This window comes from Oreochromis aureus, linkage group 12 (assembly GCF_013358895.1).
Source record: "Oreochromis aureus strain Israel breed Guangdong linkage group 12, ZZ_aureus, whole genome shotgun sequence".
NCBI lineage: Eukaryota > Metazoa > Chordata > Actinopteri > Cichliformes > Cichlidae > Oreochromis > Oreochromis aureus.
Window position 1 is genome coordinate 29,573,673 of NC_052953.1, and position 19,503 is coordinate 29,593,175.

Consider the following 19,503-nt stretch of genomic DNA (forward strand, 5'->3'; position numbering starts at 1 on the left):
AGCGCAAACCGTCAGCGGGAAACGGCATGATGTGGCATCAGCTCCGGCAGACAGACAGACTAAAATAGCGCCTTGTATGACAAAGTGTACCCAACAGTACCTAACTCTCACCCAACAGTGAGAGAGAATGATTTTCCCTTTCTCTCTGGCTTTTTTTTTTTTTTTTTTTTTTTTTTACAAGCTTCCTTCCTATGGTAAATTGTAGGCCAGAGGTGGCGGAAATACGTCAGTTATGTGGGTTCTCTGAAGCTTGACTGCGTATCTTAATTTCGGATGAAGGGAATGAGAGATAGAGAGGGGAGGGGGGAGAGAGAGAGAGATTTTAATCACTCCTGTCGCTTTAAGGACACTTATCAAAGCCTTATTATGCGAACAGAAAATACCAGGAGCCACTGAGCAACTGAGGGACGGACTGGAGTGGAGGTTTGTAGGGAAACTCAACGTTATCTAAACTGGAATAGACCGCTTCGTTGCCCTATGGAGTTTGGATGTCTGTCTTATCCGGACGGCTCGGGTCATTTAGGAAACACTGCGCATAGCCCAAGTAGCTCTCTGACTTCGGATCCTTTACTCCTGAAGCGCGGAGCGGAGAGGAATATGGCTTAAAAGTCAACGCGTAGCCCACGGGATTATTCTCTCCTTCGACAGCTTCTATCGACACGTTTACCGGGCGTTTATTATCAGCATTATCTCGGACGGATACTGTCCAGATACTGTCTCTCTCTCTCTTTTTTTCTTGCCAGACTTGGATCATGGATTGGGGTGGTGGAAAACAACAACGGGCAGCGACATGATTTCTCTGCGCTGTCTGCAGTATGCTGCGAGCTCCCGCTTTGAACGCCGCTCGTTATTACTGAGATGCCCCAAAAGTTACGAGGCGAGTGCAGTGCGCGGATTTTGAGCGTTTCGCCGTTTTTTTGCACCTGCTTTAGCGGCCAGCGCGTCGACACGGCGCAGATTCGTGACAGAATAGCGTGCGGATCCGCGTCGCTTCGCTCACTCTCACCCAGTCGCTCGCCTGCGCGGGGATACTTGGAACATTTGCTTATCGCAATGGAGATTGGCGAGGTTTATACTCAAGGTCATCCACTGTTGTGAGGCTACGGTCGCCTCGTTATTTACACAGCCCTGCACGCAGCGCTGTCTCCACGTTATAGCGCAGCGCAGGCTACGATCCTCAGTCCGGTGTGTGTGTCTGCGTGTGTGTGCGTGCGTGCGCGTGTGTGTTATTTGATATTGCGCGAGCTGTGGAGTAATATTGCTGTTTCTTTCGGACTCTGGGAGCATTCTCTGACAGCATGGATGGGAAACTGAAGCAGGGTCGGAGATGTCGGTCCAAGCGGGAGAGAGTGCGGAGGTTGCGGGAGGCTGGGAGCAGAGACGCCCGCAGCCCCGACCCCAACTCCTCCTGCTCCGACAGGGAGGGACACAGTCCGGGGAGGGACGCCGCCTCCCTGCCCGGTAAAAAAGCTCCGCACCCCGCGGCCGCCGCCAGAGCCTCGCGCCCCCCGCGGCGAAAGAGACGGGAGTCCAGCTCGCAGGAGGAGGACATCATTGATGGATTTGCTATCGCCAGCTTCATCAGCCTGGACCGTCTGGAGGTAGGGAGGAAGCGGATCGTTAACTGTTTGTGTGTTTGCATTCTTCATCATGTGTCAAGCGTGTGTGTGTCTGTCTGCTTGTGTGTGTGTGTGGCTCCTCACCCACTCACCAGCAACATGAAGGACTAGTCCAATTTGTAGCCAATTTACTTGAGATGGCGGTAATGAGATGGATGAGGATTACTCTTGTAATCGTCTGATATTTGTAGATGAGAGGATATCCCTCAAGGTGATCAGTGCTCGCTTTGATGTGTGTCTGTTTGGAGTCCTTGTCATGAAAGTGTTTACAACACACACACACACACACACACACACACACACACTTCTGTTTCTTGAAAATTACAAGTTCAGTGCTTCAGAGAGCCAGCATATGATTGGAGAATAAACAGGTGCTTTGGTGAGACAGGTTTGAATCTGGTTTGTGCGTTTTTCTGTTTTCTGCTTTCTTGACACTCTGACCTCTGATAAACTGCCTATTACATCATTCGTGTGTTGGAGGCTGACACACCACGTGCTGATAACTCTGCTGCTGTCATTACTGTGTGGTAGCTATGTCAGATGTCAGAGCAGTGATTTCAGGAAGAGAGGAGGTTCCCCTGTGACACCCTCCTTTATTTAGCTCCTTTATCTCATTACTTTCCAAATGACAAATGAAACATTGCTCCCTGTGGGATATTAGGCAGACTGATGAGGCAGGTTTGTTGTTGTTTTTTTATGGCTCATTCTGAGGATGGTACTATATATAAATAACTACCTTTAAAAATTTATACCTAATATCCACTGATGTCTGTGTATTTTAAGATGATGGCCTCATATGACAGACTGTGGATCCAATCACTCCTTTCTATGTAAGCTTAACTATGGTGGCTATTAATCAATCATCAGTCATGCCTCCTACATAGCTCTTATTCAATATAGTGGTGGACTGCATGTTTGCAGCATAAAATCTTAACCAGTTGTCTATTCTGAATGCAGGATTCACACACTTGAAGCTGATAATCAATTCTCCACTGCTCAGCTCTTAACAAGTTTAACCTGTCAGGGTCATCTGTGATTATCCTGCAATTCCATTTAGCTTCATGGTACTTAAAGCAGGCGGGAAAGCAGATAGGAGTGGAAGGGCGATCCCTGAAATATTGTTGGGAATTAACTTATATGAGAAGAATAATGATGTAAAAGGCGAGTGCAGTGATGTAAAACTGCTTTAATGACACCACAGAGTTTTTTGGCTAATCAGGCTAAATTTCACAAGCGGCACTCACCCCAGATAAACTTGTTATCAAGTGTGCACAGAATTTGTGTGTTGCTGCCCATTCACCTCATTCACCTCCGTGTGATTTTGTATGTAAAAGTGTTTTCACCCTCTGTGCTGCATGGCAGCCACTTCTGATGGCTGGAAGACTTTGAAGTGCGCTGCACTTAATGACTTCTGGGAAAAGTAACACGTGTTGTGATGCTGTAAGACGTCTTTTTAGTTCACAAGTTGGACATCTGTCTCTGATGTGGGAGACGAGGTTAGATTTATCCTTTGAGGCTTTATCTTAATAAAAAAATTACAGTAAATAAATGCTGCCTCTGTGAGAGCGAGGCGAAGCCAGATAATTATCCAATTTTAGTTTTACACATTTACTAGCGATAATAATTCTCTGTGTTGAGTGAACACGGAGAAAGAACACTGTGCGCTGCGCAGAAGCTTATGCTTCAAGGCTACGCAAATGAGGCATGATACAGCTCAATGTGAAATGATACTCACATGCCAGCTACTTGTTGATAATTGGTCTGATTTGCATGCAAATGGCCTGCGCTTATTAAATGATGTTAGTGGATCTGGTACAATTAGAAGAAGAGATGAGCACAGATAGGGGTTTTTTTGTGCCTTTGATTTCTGTGCATGTGGTAAATGAAATCAGAGTGTTGACTTAGTGCTAATTTCATGTACTGTTTGCTGTAAGTGACAACGGTAATGACATTTGTTTTAGCTGCATCACTGAGAGTGAAATGCCCTCTGCCCACCGAGACCATCACATCGTCTGTCCATGAGTCATTCTTTCACCTACTCACCGTGTGCTTGAGTGGAGCTCATGACCTACTCTACCTGTGCTAATTACTCATCAATTATGGGGGGGGAGCAGTCAGGGAATAGCGCTGACTTATTGCATTATGCTCCGATAAGCTGGCACACCCTCTGGAGAGCGAGCGTGTGGTCCTCCTGACCTCTTTAAAGTGACTGATGGCCAGCACGGTTGTGTTTATGTCAGGCCATACAGTCGGTCTCATTAGGATTTCACCATCATTAATATTCCACCCTCCCAGGGTTCAGTGAGCCCATATGGCCAACATAGCAATATTTACTTGTGTTTAATCTCATTGCTTTCAAATCTCCCTGTAATCTTTTTGTGTGTGTGTGTCTGCTCTCTGATGCACTTCAGGGTGAACGTGTTTCATAAAATCTACGTCACCTTTGGGTTACTGCCGTTCGATTGTCCCATTCTAGTCTGTAACTCATGCCTGAGGTTATGGGTTACTCCCAGAGCACTTCCACTCTAAGCACAGCTCAGCGCCGATAGGATCGAGCTCCCTCGATGAAGGCTTAGGCTGTGTGGTGGTCTTGCCCGCTACCCCGTAACCCCGTTTCATTACAGCCGAAAGCAATTTGCAGCCACAGCCGCATTTGATTACACCGTGTTTATTCGCTTTGAATCCCCTCGTTTCTCGCAGGAAAGCCGCTTACTTACCTGTGCAAATCGACTATGCAAACACAGCCGTGCTGCTTTGTCACAGGCACCTTATGATGATTTTTTTTTTAAAATGTGGGTATGATTCAGTGATGATTCAAGAATAGTCAATCTGTTACTGTGGGCTGTTGAAAAGGAGAAAAGCTCATATGAACAGTTTCTGTGGTTTTTATTTCTTTTTTTAAGCAAAGAATGGAATCATTGTGCATGAGTCAGGAAAATTATTCCCTTATTTTTTTCTCTGTTTAAGAAATATGACTTTAAGAAGAAGGATAAATTGGCCCATATATTAGTATGAGTGACTTTCGGGAATTCTTTCAGTTCCTGAAGGCCAATTTCGTGGACATACCGGCGATATAAAACAATTATGCTTTACAGCTTATACCCTACAGAAGTCTCCCTGTGTGTATCGAGCAAGTGAGGAGATAATAAAATGACACAATTATCCATCTGTCAACGTATTAATAAGATGTTTGATTTGCTCCATTTGCTCTGTGAGTGATGTTGGAGTGGCAAATCCCCTCTCGTTAATCCACAATCCTTCTGTTCATCTGCTTTAACATGAATTTACAGATTTGTTTGGGTTTTTCGTTCCACAGCGTGGGTTTCTAAATTCAGTCTAATGGGGGATTTAGGTTTAGTTGATTTAGTGATATTACAACAGTGTGAAGGGCAGGAGGCCAAGGGGGTCTGGGATTCTGGCAGAAAATGGGTTCATATATCAAAGACTCTGTCTCTTTGTGTATCCAGGGACGTTTTGCTTGCTGTTTTCCTGCATGGCTCTGTTTTCTCAAGTTTTGCACACTAATCATCCTTGATCGTTGGCTACTGAGCAGCACCGCTGGTGCAGTATGGGGAAATTAAGTCCCTTGCCCTCAAGGAGCTTGACAGTAGTTGTTAGGGAAACTGAGATTTGCTGCTTCACTTTCTCTGCCTGTGTTTTGGCAGCTTGTGCATGGATTTGAGCCAGCAACATTCCAGATACAAATATGTGTCATTATATATCATCAAGTGCTGTGATGAAGTCAGAGCAGCAGTTAGAAAGATTTTTTTCCCCCCCAGAGACTTCCCCTTAATATAGCTACACTCGAGTGTCTCATAGTTAGCACCCAGATATGACCACATGTTAACTATTTGGAGTTATTGGTAAGGCCAGAACTCAAGATTTCATGTTAGAAAGCACACTTGTGCAGAGACGTGCCGATAAATCCTGAGCTTAAACTGAAGGTTTGGCTTTCAGGAGATTGACGGATTGCGTAAAGCTTTAAAGAGCCCAAAAATCCTATAATTTCACATCTTTTCCCTGGGTCAGCTTTGTGTTTCCGCTCTGCTCGTTGCCACTTGAGTAACACGGTGCAAACCAACACTGACACCTTAAACCGCAGCGGTCTTTGCTGTAGTGAGATGTCTTGCTTCCATGGTGAGGCAGCAGATTTGTTGCAGGGGTTGCAGCAATCTTGCTTCGTGTTTTCACTTTCCCCCAACGGTGATAGTGCTGTGCATCATATGTCGGCACTGACAAACAACTCCGGCTTTAATTAACAAGGCAGCCCCCCGAGGCTCCGTTGCTCATTGGCTGACGCATCCCATGGAGAGAGCTTTCTTAATGCCAGTGGGACGTCCCCAAGCTCTGGCTGTCTCTAACTGTCACACACTGTAGGCGACAGCATGGCTGATAAATGCATGGTCACATTCGCAAGCCTTTTCTCTGTCTGACACACACAAACACATGACCGAACCTCCAGCATGCAGCTGCCCAAGTTGTATATTCTTAAAGTTTCCCCTTAAAGAATGGCTTCCTAGTCAACTGGTCATTGTGCATTTATATTGATTTAATTATTGAATAGCATCAGAACATGATCCGTGACACAAGCAATAAGTTAAAGGTTATTTGGTGAGCTAAAAATATGGTATTTGTTTCTTTCAGATAGTAATCGTTTATGAGTCCTGACTAATATAATGTTGTTGTGTCACAGCAAGTCGTGGGTTATTTATTTACGCGCCGCCCCATGCTGCTGGAATCAGCAGCTTGTCGTGTTTGTGCTCTTCCAAACACATGTTGCCAACAGGAGAGTTGCTGAGTGCCCTCTGGTAGACAAAGCATGCAACATCAACACTTAGACCGTGGTTGAAAGCGATATAGACATGCAGATCGGTCAAATAGCTAATAGATAATTAACTGTCTAATTTGCTAATGATGATGTCACTGGTGCCATGCAGTTTGAGTATGCTTTTTCCTTTTTTGTGACCCATCAGGCCTTCGTCAATTCATTTAATCAACCAACTTTTGGTTGATGACGATGCTGCGGATCTGGAAGCAGGATGATCACTTTTGTCTGTTACTGCCAACACTGTATTCACAAAAGTGTGAGGCCTGCTTAGAGATTGCATTTAACGCATATTTGAATTAGGAACTTCCCAAAGCCGATCTAGGTTGCAAATGATCTTCTCCAAAAAAGGGGAAATGAGCATCGCAGTTTCCCAAAGCTTAACTGCAAAATAATGTGTAAAGAGATTTGGTTTACTGGCATCCCTTTTGTTCATTTCTAATTAACACATATAAATTGTTTCAGCTGTTAAGATGTTAATGAGTTGATGTGCAGGTGCTTTCATTTTTAGGTGCTGTTGTAGATTCCATATATAAAGTAGGTTTATTGCAGTTTTTACAGGCCTGTTTTAAGGAATATGAACATGTTATTTTATTCCTTTTGTAATTTGCTCAATGAGAAATGTTACATGTCTTTCTGGCTTATTACAGTTTAAGAAAAAAGGAAAGGGAGTGAATAAAAAAATGTAGATTTAATTTGATTAGATTTTGTGACCTTATCAGTTTACCAGCCTATAAATAGCAGCCCAATGGAGAGCTCCTGAGGGAGTCACATGTTACTCTGGCAGGGCAAAGCATCATAGATTTCAGTGACAGTGGACCAAAATAGGTACATTTGTTTAAACCTACCTTCCTTGTGTATTTTCTGTCCACTAGTAGAACTAGAAAGTAGTGGGGTTTTTTTTTTTTTTACTATTGCTTGTTTAATTTGAGTCAAACGTCTACACATGCACAGGCACAAGCATGGAAACAATGCAGTTTACATTTCTGCTGCCAGTTTCACATTATTCACTCTGATCAACAGTTGGTTGCAACACAGGGAAGTAGTGTTCCTGTAAAGGCAGATAAGAAGACAGCGACCTAGCAAACGTGGGCGTTAACTGTATTTGATTTAAGATGTTTACAAAAATCAGCTACAATGGCGCACAAATACTATATAATATAATATAATAATGAGTACTGTTCTTGATGGCAGTGAAAGCGAAAGTTGGTGTTTGCTCTCTTTTCTGTTTGAAAAGAGAGCAAACACGAGAACACGTTTGATGGCCTCTTTTGTGCTTGGCATTTATTAAATCACTGGCACAGATTTTTTCAGTTACTAACAAACAAAGAAAACAACAAGAAGACAAGTAATGAAAAATGTCATGAGCTAAGAATGATTTGTATCTTTTTATCAGGTGAGATAATATGTATTTGTTGATTTCTGAAGGGTGGAAACCAGTGGGATTAATGCCTGCCCTCTCCAGTGAGAGCTTTGTGAAGCTCTGTCTGTTTTTGGTGTCTGAATGTAACGACACTTTTAACTGTCAGAATAAGAGCCTCTTTGTTTTCAAGCTTAAAGCTGAAAGCTTGGTGACAGTGCACCCTGACACATAATAAGAGGCACATAAAAGCACGTGTTGTAGGCATATATATCCATTTCCTGCTTGTCGTCCTGAGCCGTCTTCCATCTTCCTGTCTCCGTATTTTCATTGCGGTGAATGACAGGATGTAATTACCTTCTGATTAAGATGCTGTCCCCGAGCCTGCGATGGATTAGGAGCTGCACTGTTATGAGGTTTCCCCAGTAATTATCTGCTGCTGATTTGTACCCCCCTTTTTTTTGCTTTTCACAACCACTCTCTGGCTTCTTGATTAATGAATGTTATTAAACAATGTTAACAAAAGACATTGCATTTGAGTAGTTTAAGAAAAAGACATTTTGGGGGGATAACTTCATAGTAATCATAATTGTCATTCAGCTGAGGTATTTTCCAGCCCTGTGATTTTGGTTAATATATAATGGCGCACTTGGCCGCGGAAGCTCTGAATGAATGACTAGCAGACGAGTGCTGTGAAGGATTTACAATAAAAGTAATGAAACCTAAATAGAGAGGGCACTCTTTAAGTGGCTCATTAAGTAATGGCTGTTTTCCTTTTCAGCCGTGTCCTTCGCTGGCATAGAGCAAAGAGAGAGCTCTGAAAGCCTGGCTTACTTCAGCCTTCATATCACTTGAATCCCTTTTCAACATTTTGTTTATGTGCACGATCGGAGGTCGTTTTTCCAGCCTTGCAGACTTATTTTGTAGAAAGGTTGCGGTGTGGTCACTAAGAGTTGTGTGTTGGGGAAAAGTGATAGTGATTTCAACAACACTCTGCTGCAAGCAAATATAAAAGCTTTTGTGTGTGTGTGTGTGTTTGCTTGCTTGCAAGAAACAAGCTGTACCTGAGAAAGAGAGAGGACCTGAGTTTACCAGGCGACATATTAGAGTTAAAATGATGACATGGTTTATGTACTTTAAATAAAGAAAAAATTAGCTGCATAATGTGACAAAGAACGTGCCTCTTTGGCTTTATCCCGGTTTTAAACTGGGCAGAACTTGCAAGCTCGAGTAAGGAATGATTACTACTAAATGTAAGCGTAGAAGTGCAAAAGTCTTGAATCAACCTTTATTTCTTTACATTTTGCAAGGAAAATCGGTACGGGGTTGATTTGTTGAAACATATGTACAAGGCAAGAACAGAGTTTGTACAATTCTAACAAGCAGCTTAGAAGTCAATATTTCTTATGACTGCATTTATTTTTCAACATAGCCTGAACTTTCCTATGTGATCTTCCTTTCCTTTCCTCCTTTCCTTCCAATCATGAGGAATAGTCTTCCAGGCTTCTTAAAGTACATTCAAAGCTCTTCTTTAGATGTTTCTGCCTTTTGTTCAGTTCTCTATCAAGATGATCCCACACTGCTTCAATAATGTTGAGTTTCTGGCTCCAGGGAGACCAATCAATGACTGATAGCGCTCCATTGTGTGTTCTTCTATCCAGATATACTTTTACTGCATCATCAGTATGTTTGGGATTGTGGTTTTGCTCATAAATGAAGCTGTTGCCAATCAGTCACTTTCCAGATGGTGTTGCATGGTTGATCAACTTTGGATGGTACTTTCCTACCTTCATTCATTGCATTAATTTTGAAGATCCCCATCACGACTGGCTGAAATATAGCCCCAAACCATGACAGAGCCTAAACTGCATTTTGCAGATGGCTCCAGTGACTCACTGTTGTACTTCTCTCCCGACATCCTGTGCACATATTGACAATTTCGGCCAGAAATTTCAAATTTGGATTAATTGCTCCATAAAAACTATTGCCACTGACTTTTCAGTCCAGTAATTTTTCATACCTAAGGCTTAAGAATGTCTTCTCGACAAGGGTGAGATGATCTCTCAGGTCCTCAGGTCCTGCGTCAGATCTTTAATGGATTTTATTCCTATTTCAAATGCTTTTTCGTCATAGTTTTTTTCCTTGCTACTATTTGTTTTGACCTCCACTTGTTCAATTTCTTCAAAATGTTCAAGAACGCCCTGCACACCGTGCCAAAAAAAGGCCACGTTTTCAGCTAATAGCTCTATTGGTGTAAAAATAGTATTTTATGCCAACCTGTGGTATCATTAGATGTTTGTTTTTTTTACTTTTATAAGTAAATAAAATTTGAGCAGAGTAGATAAAGACGCTACACAATGTTTAACAGCTGACACTGAAATACCATATTTGACCGTATTCATGCTTTCACTTTGATGATACAGTTTAAAGCTTTTAGAGCACCGGGATGATTCAGCAACATGGTATTAGTGGCACAAATCTCAAGTCTTCAAAAACAGCATGCAGATTACAAATCAGCCTCCAGTCCATGTGGTCATGTTTTTCAGGAATGGCTTGTTTTCAAAGGCATGACTCACACAGTCGTGACATTGTGCAGAGTCTTGCTGCATGTTTTCTTAATAGATCGCTCTTGGTGTGAAAGCAATTAGCGTTAACAGTTGTCGACATGCTCTTCTGCTACCAACACTCACTACCAACACCAGCTCTGAGGGGAATAGTCTTTATAGGCCAAGCGATGCTAACAATAATTGCTCAGCACTCAGCTCCCCATCTGAAATAAGATACAGTGATATGTTAGGCTGCAATTTATTACAGCTCATTGTTTGTTGGTGTGTTGATTGTATTTGCAACATTTAGCCTTTTCTGTGTATGAGTTTCTGTGTGGGTGCAGGCGAAGCCAAATAAGGACTGTTGCTTCAGTGTTTTGTGCGATAGCTTTGGCAGCCATATAACAAGCCGTGGCCAAGATAATAGAGCTTAGATAAGAGGTTGGTTATGCAATGTGGAATTTCTCTCTTTCCCATTGCCACTTCGGCTCCATTCATTGTCTGGATGACTTTTGTCTGACAACAGTGGATTGAGCTGCCACGCTCAGTCGTGCCGTCGTTATGAAGCACCTTGTCGCCCATCCGCAATCTCAGAAAGACTGTGTAGGGGCAGGAGTCTACGAGGAGGAGTTTGTCACTCCTGATGTACTGTAAATGAAGGGAAAGTCGTTTTTCCCTCCATCTGAGTGATTATCACCCTTTCACTGACCATTGTTATCCACTTCTGATAATGACTGTCAGGCAGTTTTCTTGATATGTGGTGCAGTCGGTATTTCAGATGACCCTTTTAACAGAGTATATTTTCCCCTTGCTTCTTCTTGCTTGCTTTTCATAGTGCAGTGTGGCTTTGGGGCTTATTGCCTTATTTGTTATTATGATCTTCTTTATTTTATTAACCCTCCTATCTTCCTGTGAATAATATGACATAGCAAGTTTTTCAAAACTATCAATAAACGATAGTGATGAGCCTCTTGTATGTTGGGTAGCAGTTAAATCTATCTTTTCTGTGCTTGCTGCAAATGAATGCTGTTGAGTGCCCCACAAAATCGGGGAGAAAACATACAGTCATGGTTCTGTGCAACAATTCGGTACTGAAAAACACCTTTGATATTGGGATAAAGTGCTAGAAAAGTCATTTTCTTGTTTTCCCACAGACAGTATTACATGACCAGTGTTTGAACATTTCTACTCATGGGTAGAAAATGGGTAGAACATGTGGTAGAAAAAAGGCCTTTTTTGTTAATATTCCAGCTAGGGCTGTTCAATATAACGATATATATCGGATGACGCGATATGAAAACGTCTATCGTTTCATTTTACGCTATCGTTTGTTTCGTGGTGTCGCAAAATAAACTGTTTACGGCAATATTTTTTCATCGTTTTGATGGTCACTGTATAATTTCCTGAAGTTCTCTTATATTTAATACAACCACACTACGGACGGACAAGCGACTGTTTTTATGTTGTCGTTAGCAACAACGACGGTAAAACCATCGCGTGGCTCCGCAGTCCGCATGTTTATTTTCACAATAAAGCTGAAGATCCTGTTGAGATTTTTCAAAATAAACTGAATCACGTGAAATAGAATGCAGAGTGTTTACGCATGAGAAGCTAAAAAGAGCCGTCAGGTGCTAAAAAAAAAAAAAAAAGCTTAGAACAGGCCTTTCCCCGCAGCACGCCGTGTAATAAATACTCACAAAGAAAATTAAGGCCGCTTCAACTGATGTAACACTCGACTCCAGGTACACGACGCCCAGCTGAAAACACTTCACGCAAGTCGAGTTGCCCGAGATTCACAGAATTTAAAGAAAATGTAAAATTTTTGTTATTATATCTCGTTGTCGAGACGATAAATGCCTTATGTCGGGATATGAGATTCTGGTCATATCGCACAGCCCTAATTCCAACAAGAAAGACATAACAAGAGTTGTTCATTTCCATAGAGCATTTTCAAAAGAACCATTCAGTCACCAGGCTTACATCGTGGGGTTTTTTGTCAGGATCTGCCAATGGTGCACAAAAGCTCAAAATGTAGTTGTCAAGAAAAACTCAAAGGGAGTTTCCTGCTCTGATTTGTGACTTTTAAATCCTTCTCCATCCGTCTTCTCCGGTAGTATTCAGTGACTTTCCTGTAATTCAAAACTCGAATGCTTAGAAATGACCTGAGGTTGTAATATAAACCTGTAGTACGTTGCTCGTTGGACTTTTTCCATGTAAAGTTACTCTAAGGATATCATGAAAACAAAATGATAAAATGTGACTACAGAATATGTAGAAACAAACGGATCCCCTCATGTATTAAATGATACTCTATATACTTTCATAGATAATAGGGAGAAAAAGAATGATTATATGTGTTTGGCCTAAATGTTGGGCCACATTTGGCTAAAACTGATGGCGTTGAGTCCTGCCCAAATATCATGAAGCTTTTGACATTTGGACTTCCAATGATCAGCCCATTTCATAACTTCTGGGCCATATCTGACCAACTTAATACTCGCTGGTTCCGTAACCAATCCACAGCACAGCCACAAGTAGCCCAGATGAAGCCCAAAATAAGTTTGCTAGATATTGTTTTAAAATAATATCACTTGTGTTTTTATAACAGTATAAGAAGTCACTGAAGAGTGATCACATTGTGGCTTTTTACTTTACGATTATGTGGTTTACGTGCTGTTTTAGAGGGTTTTTGATGCTGCCAAGATTAAATTACAGGGGGAAACACAAAACCCTTCTGGCGAATTTATTATGTATTGATTTGCCATAACTCGTGTTCAGTTTAAAGCTAATATAAACATAGGACATGCTTGAACACGGTTCCTATAATGGTTACACTTTTGTTGGAGAGGCAGTCTCCATGGTTCTGTATGCGTCTGTTGAAGGTATCGTCAGTTTTTTAACAGGCTTGACCTGATGCCAGCTCAGACATTTACTTTATGAATCCTCGGGGCGTCTATGAAAGTCAATGTTCCGGCTGTGTGCTCAGCAGAGTGAATAGGAAGAATGTGTTTGAAATATAATGGGACATATAATAAGGGATATGTAACACAGCCACCGCTGCAGTAAAAATCTGCAAAGGCAAGACAATCGCTGTCACGCAGAGGGATCTGGCAGGAAGATCTGCCAGAGAAAAAGTATTGTCAGTATTTGTTTCCTCTTTCTGTACAGACAGCACATACATTCAGTTTTCTGTTTTTTTTCTCCTCGTTTTTTTCTCGTAATCTGCAGGTTGTTTACTCTTCGATCAAAGGCAGTAAAATGCATCTGCTCCCCTCTTGTGAACAGGCCACACAGCTCATTTCAGAGGGGCCACTTTGTCAGCGCGTCTGAAACGAGGACACGCACCTTAGAGCCAGCAGGGCTTTACCCAAGGCATGGAATTAGATGAAAAATTACACACACACACATTCAGAGCCTGAGCACAAGGCCAGTTGTTGAGTCAATAAAAAAACACAGACAGCGTGTGAGAGAGAGAGAGAGAACATAAACAGAACTCTGCCAAGCTACTGTTTGCATTCCACATCTCTTGGCTTCACGGCACCGCTGCTGCTTCAGACGCGTGTAGTTTAAATACCATGCTATTCATAGGCACACTTATAATGATTTGTAAGTATGACCTTTAATGAATCAAGCTGTCTACTCCAACAAAACACTTAGTTTGATTCCATATTGTGTCATTTATTAAACCTGCACTAGAAAACCCTTAAAACTCTTAAAGCTACACTTGAAAACTCTTAAACTGAACAGAGTTACTTTAATGCAAATGTGTTGGGTTTTTTTTCATATTTCTCTTGTTATCATTGTTTAAATAAATTAACACCAGAGAACATCTGAGGATCTCATTCTGTCTTAAAAAAGCAGACTGCATACTGCAAATATAATCGTGTAAACAGTGGTAGGGAGTTTATCATTTTTCATAGTGATACAGTTCATGCTTTTTATTGATTGCTTTTCTGGCTTGGCATCTGTCGTGACTGAAAGCATTTCTGTGGGATATTAAAGCTATTTTCTGGCTCTGTGAATAAAGACGGACCATGCTTCAATCTATTCCCATTAAAAAAAAATCAGCATGGTGTGTGCTTGAGTTTAGGTTCAGCGGGACATGCTCTATGCTTGACTTGATTAAGGGATTTACACGTATTGGCTGAATGTCAGTATTTGCCAGCACTGTTTGATTGATATTAGGATATGTGAAAATAAGACGTATTTACCAATGTCAGGAGCTGATCTTTAACTGTTTTCTCGGCTTAATTTTGTTCAGTCAAAAAGTTGGAATAAAGGAAATAAATGTTACCATTTAATCAACCAAAATAAGGAAAGGGAAAAATTATCTGAATTGGAATGAACCAAATAAATAAGAGGATCATTAATAACCATTGTTTTTTTTTTCATCACTAAATTGTTTGATGTCATCTGCAAACAACTGTATTAGTTCGATACTCCAAGTTTACCTATTTTGAATTATAGGTGGGAAAAGATGGATTGATGCATTCCTACTTTTCACAAGTTGCCCTAGTGACAAGAAATCTGCTCATATGTACTTAGTAAAAGGTCAAAATGTTTAAATGTCAGCAGTGGTACATGTGTTATAACGTTTAAACACCTGTAATGATATTAGTGCCTGTACATTTGTGGTTTAGGTATGATGCTGATATTTTACTCCAACAACTTGGTTGAATTTGCTCTGCGTGCTTTGTTAGTATTACTGTGAATGCATGCGATGTACTTGCAGTCTCATAAAAAGATTGCATCAAACAAAGGGACCAGGACCACTTTTAGTCAGCTGCCATCTTTAAAGTCTCTTTGGACAGAGTCAAAACAGAGTCATTCTGCTATCAGTTTTCTATTGAGTGGGGTCAAGCTGTTTGTGATAATGTGGCAACTGTGATAAATTGACAAAAATCACAAATCTTTTGCCATCTACATGCAACAGTCTACATTCACATTATCCAGAAATTCAAATGAGCTGCCCACATTCATATTTCAGCAAAAACTTCAGAGATTTGAAGCAGAACATTCAGAAATGCCTCCAAAAATAGAGACGTTGTTGTTGCAGGATGACGATTTATCTGAAAAATTGCATAGACACTGAGCAGCCTTGCTTTTATGGGAATATAACCAGAGTACTAGTTGAGTTGAGGTCTCTAGCGCTTGGCTCATTGACACAGACTGACTGATTGATTGAAACATTTTGTCTGTATTTATAAATTAGGTGGCAGTTACTTGCAGACCTTTGCCAGCCTTTCTGAGAGTCATTGTTTGTGATTGGAAGTGGTCCCCCAGAAGTTCATGATGTTGCACACTCAACTTTTAGGCAACCAGCTGGTCGATGCAACTACTTGCAGTTTCAAAACATTTTATAGGCAGCTACAGAGTTTACCTAGTCGCAGTGAGGTTGCCACCTTTGTTTAAGGTGTAACTGAATACCATTAGCTGTTTAGTTCAGTGTGCAGGACTTTGTACTAAGGAGCTGGCCAGATAAATTCTCTTTGTTGTCTGAGCCAACTGATTTGGATATTTGTGTTCTCAAACGTAGCTTCTGCAGGCAATATCTAGAAAAGTGCACATGTGAAAATGTCTTTTTTTCTGTTTCTCCTTTTTTTTTTTTTTTTTTTTTTTTAAAAGCCACTTAATGAGACAACTTCAGGAACTAAATAAGCATTCCTCTCTTCTAGTCGGTTTTCCCCAAGGCTTGATATCAGTTCCCCAAAATGTGCCACTGGTGTATAGCAAGCAGTGAGCCAGCACACCAAAAGAAACAATCAGACGAGTAGAGCTAAAAAAAAAACAACAAACAATGGTGAAACAGAAAGAGAGAGCATGGGCTGCAGTATTTCGTCGTCCTGCTTAATTGTTTCCTGGCAGCAGAAGTAAGCTTGTTCTCAGTGCATAAATCCTCCTATTTTCATTTATGTGCTCCAGGTGTTGATGAAACAATTCCCCTCGCTGGATAATCATATTTCTCCTTCCCACTTGCCAAGACACTGAAATGGCAAAGAGGATGGACGCCCCCCCCCCTGAACTGACACATCACACACACCACTAGCTCTCTCTGTGTATGTGTGAATGGATCTACTTGGCGTTTCAATTTGCACAATAATACAAGAGCAGGAAAGCGGTTATGCTCGCTGACAGGCTACACCAAAGGGGTCGGTGTGTGTATGCATGTGTAAGGCCACGCAACAAAAAAACAATCATTTATAATTCGTCAGCCTTATATTTAATGAGCAAGTCAGTCAGTCAGTAAGCAGGACAGTTTATCACTTAGTCAGTCAATCCGCCAGCTGGTTAGTCAATTAATAAGGTTGTGAAGTCACTTAGGCTTCCAATGAGTTGTCATGCAGCATCATCGCTGCGTGTTCTCTGTAGAGGAAATTGATGAGGCACGCTGGTTTTGATTTAATCTCAAAATATTAGAACGTTTTCACTCAAACTGAAAATGATAGGTCTCCCCGTAATAAAATCGCAAATAGCACTTAAGGAGCAAATGTGCGTTTAAACTCTTGATTTGTATCTTGCCCCCACTCCTCGCCCCCCTTGTGCCCTCTCTTTTTCCTCTTATGTTGAATGATGTGGCATAAAGCGCTGTTTTACGACTGCCAGAACAAGCCTGTATTTCTAGTAGCTGCCAGTCATTTCCTGGCCCGTGGCATTGCCTTTATCACTCATGAATCCTATAAATGTAACTGTGGGTCACATACCTCTGGAGGCCTCTCCGAGCCTCTGTAGCTGCAGGCAGGAATGTTAAAACCAAAGGCAGGCTCAACAGTGTTGGCGCTGTCATCGAACTGAGATATACTGCTGCGGATCCACATAAAGGTGCAGAACGCCTCCCTGCAGTGCTGTACTTGTGGTATAAGGCAGCCTGTTTTGGAACTTAGGGGTGTGGCATTAGCAAAGTAATCACGTTACGATTTAAGAAACGCCACAACTCAAGCACTGACAGGAAGTCCAGAATGCATCTGCAACTCTGACGCTGCGAGGTGGCCCGCTTTGCTCGCACTACCCATTTGACATCATTTCATTAACCAGTCTGCTCTTACTTACCGCCTCACAGTCAGATCCATGACAGGAATCTAGAGGAGACAAAGAGAGCAAAGTGAGCTAATGTGTGTTTTTTGACCCCCTTCGGCAAAACAGCAGGCATTGTTTGCAGGAGAAGAAGACACAATGGCGTTTCTGTTCAAAGCCAGCACAAGCGAAAGCCTGTCAGGGCTAAAGGAAAGCGAAGGGTGGAAAGATAGAGAGGGAGTGAAAAAGGTCTTTCTCACAAATGCCACCTGTTTGAATGCTGGATGTAGTCATTTAACCTGCAACTTGCTGCTGTTAAATCAACAGAGAGGAGTTTGGCCAGTGTTCCGTCTTTTCCGCAAGTTTCCAAGTACTTCGTAAAAAAAGAGAACACTAAAACCTAAAGGCTATGCTAAAAAAGGTGGTACTAATTTCAACAGATTCCACTTCTTTGCTCAGCAAGTACTAGAAGTGAAAGTTTTGTCTCAAAAACAAACGTTCGGTTTAACAACTCAGTTTTGAAATGATTTATTACAGCAGAAGAGTACAGTATTACAGCGCCAGCTCATTACTCCTCGCAAATATGCATGAAAACTGAGGAGTGATGAGTAAACATCCTCCAGGATCCTATAGGTAGATGCTGGAGCAGTGAAAACAGCAGGGATGTAGGGCACCAGAAGAAAAAGACATTGTACCTGTAAATGGTGCGGTACGGCTCAAGTATCTGCCTGAACTAGCTCGCAGGTTTGCTCCATTCATTTAAAAACCGCTGGCAAGTTCAATACAATTTTTATTCTCCTTTTTAGCTATCAAAAACCAACACTGGCTGTGGCTCAGGAGGTAGAGTGGGTTGTCTGCTAATCAGAAAGTTGGTTTGATCCCTTGCTGCTCCAGTCTGCATGCCAAAGTATCCTTGGGCAAGATACGGAACCCCGAGTTGCTCCCGATGCGTTCATTGGAGTGCGAATGTGTGTGAATGTTAGATACAAAGCACTTAAGCATAGGGAAACAAGCGCTTGAATGAAAGAGACATGCTGTATAAAGTGTTTGGAGTGCTCGAGTAGAAAAGCGCTCTATAAGAACCAGCCCATTTACCTTATTAAACCAGAAAATGATGCTGTGCCGTGATATTTCTTTCCCACGCATTGGGAAAAGAGCAGAGCTCCTGGTAAATCCCCTGCTTCTCCATCTGTTTTGTCCAGCTCTGGGCACCGGTCATGGTAACCACATTGTTAAAACCGGAGGCTATTATTCTTCTTCACATAGAAGACATCACTTAATGCACCTAAGGGCCATTGTGGGTTTAGTGAAAAAAGGTCATATTTATATTTCCCACTGCAGCGTATGACCTCATGTAATATTTGTGTCATTATTGAGTCGAGGTGCATGATACTGACAAATGGTTTTTTGGGTTTTTTCCCTGTTACATAATATCCTTTTATACCCTTAGATTGGTGTGACTAAAGGTTTTCAAGTATTGTTTCTGCTCTGCTGTGAATAAAAAATTGACAAATATCAGCAGGGTTCCCTGAATGTTAATAAGTGAAACAAGATAAATACCTTGCTCTGTCTCTGGAGATGCCTGCATTACACCGCAGCAGAGTCAAGGAGTTTAACTGTTGTTTGAATGCAGCTTAACAGTCTCAGCACTCTGTTAAAAGTATACCCGAAGTGTCTTAGCTTGCTAGAATGGTACGCTTGCTAGACGGCTGATAAAACTACCGTTTCTCCGTGTCCATTTTTAAAAAACAAAAGCAGAAACATGGAGATTCTGGAGAAACAAGTAGCAGCTTAACAAGCAGAATAATTGTTCTTGTTTTCAGCTGAGTGAGCGCTCCAAAGCCGCAGATGTTTGTATTATAGAATGGTCAGTAAGGTATCTGCTATTACATTTACCAGTTTTGGTCACCCATAGAGCAGAGCTGCAGAACGGTTGCAGGTTGAGTGAGTAATAGCATTCCTTGGTTGTTATTTAGGATCACTTCACGTGAAGTAACAACAATGGGATCCTGCTCTAGAAGTTATTTACTGATTTGAGTTCAGGTTTAGTGGATTCATTCATTAGCAAAATGTTGAGAAGAACCACTCAGGCCTGCATGGGCAGACTTGCTTGCTTTTGAAATGTTGCCTGGTTGCTTTACT

The 19,503-nt window shown here is 41.7% G+C and overlaps 1 protein-coding gene across 9 annotated transcripts in view; it reads left to right on the forward strand.

The window, feature by feature from the left end:
* Positions 1–251: 251 nt before the first annotated feature.
* fbrsl1 (fibrosin-like 1) overlaps positions 252–19,503 on the forward strand; it is a 276,987-nt gene continuing 257,735 nt past the window's right edge. For 4 of the 9 annotated variants that reach the window (XM_039620495.1, XM_039620496.1, XM_039620497.1 and 1 more), the window contains exon 1: positions 253–1,601. In XM_039620495.1, the coding sequence (XP_039476429.1) occupies positions 1,299–1,601 (303 nt within the window). In that variant the 5' untranslated portion in view covers positions 253–1,298. Of the gene's footprint in view, positions 1,602–19,503 lie in introns of all 9 variants that reach the window. The other 5 variants (XM_039620500.1, XM_039620499.1, XM_039620501.1 and 2 more) reach the window with 2 other exon arrangements.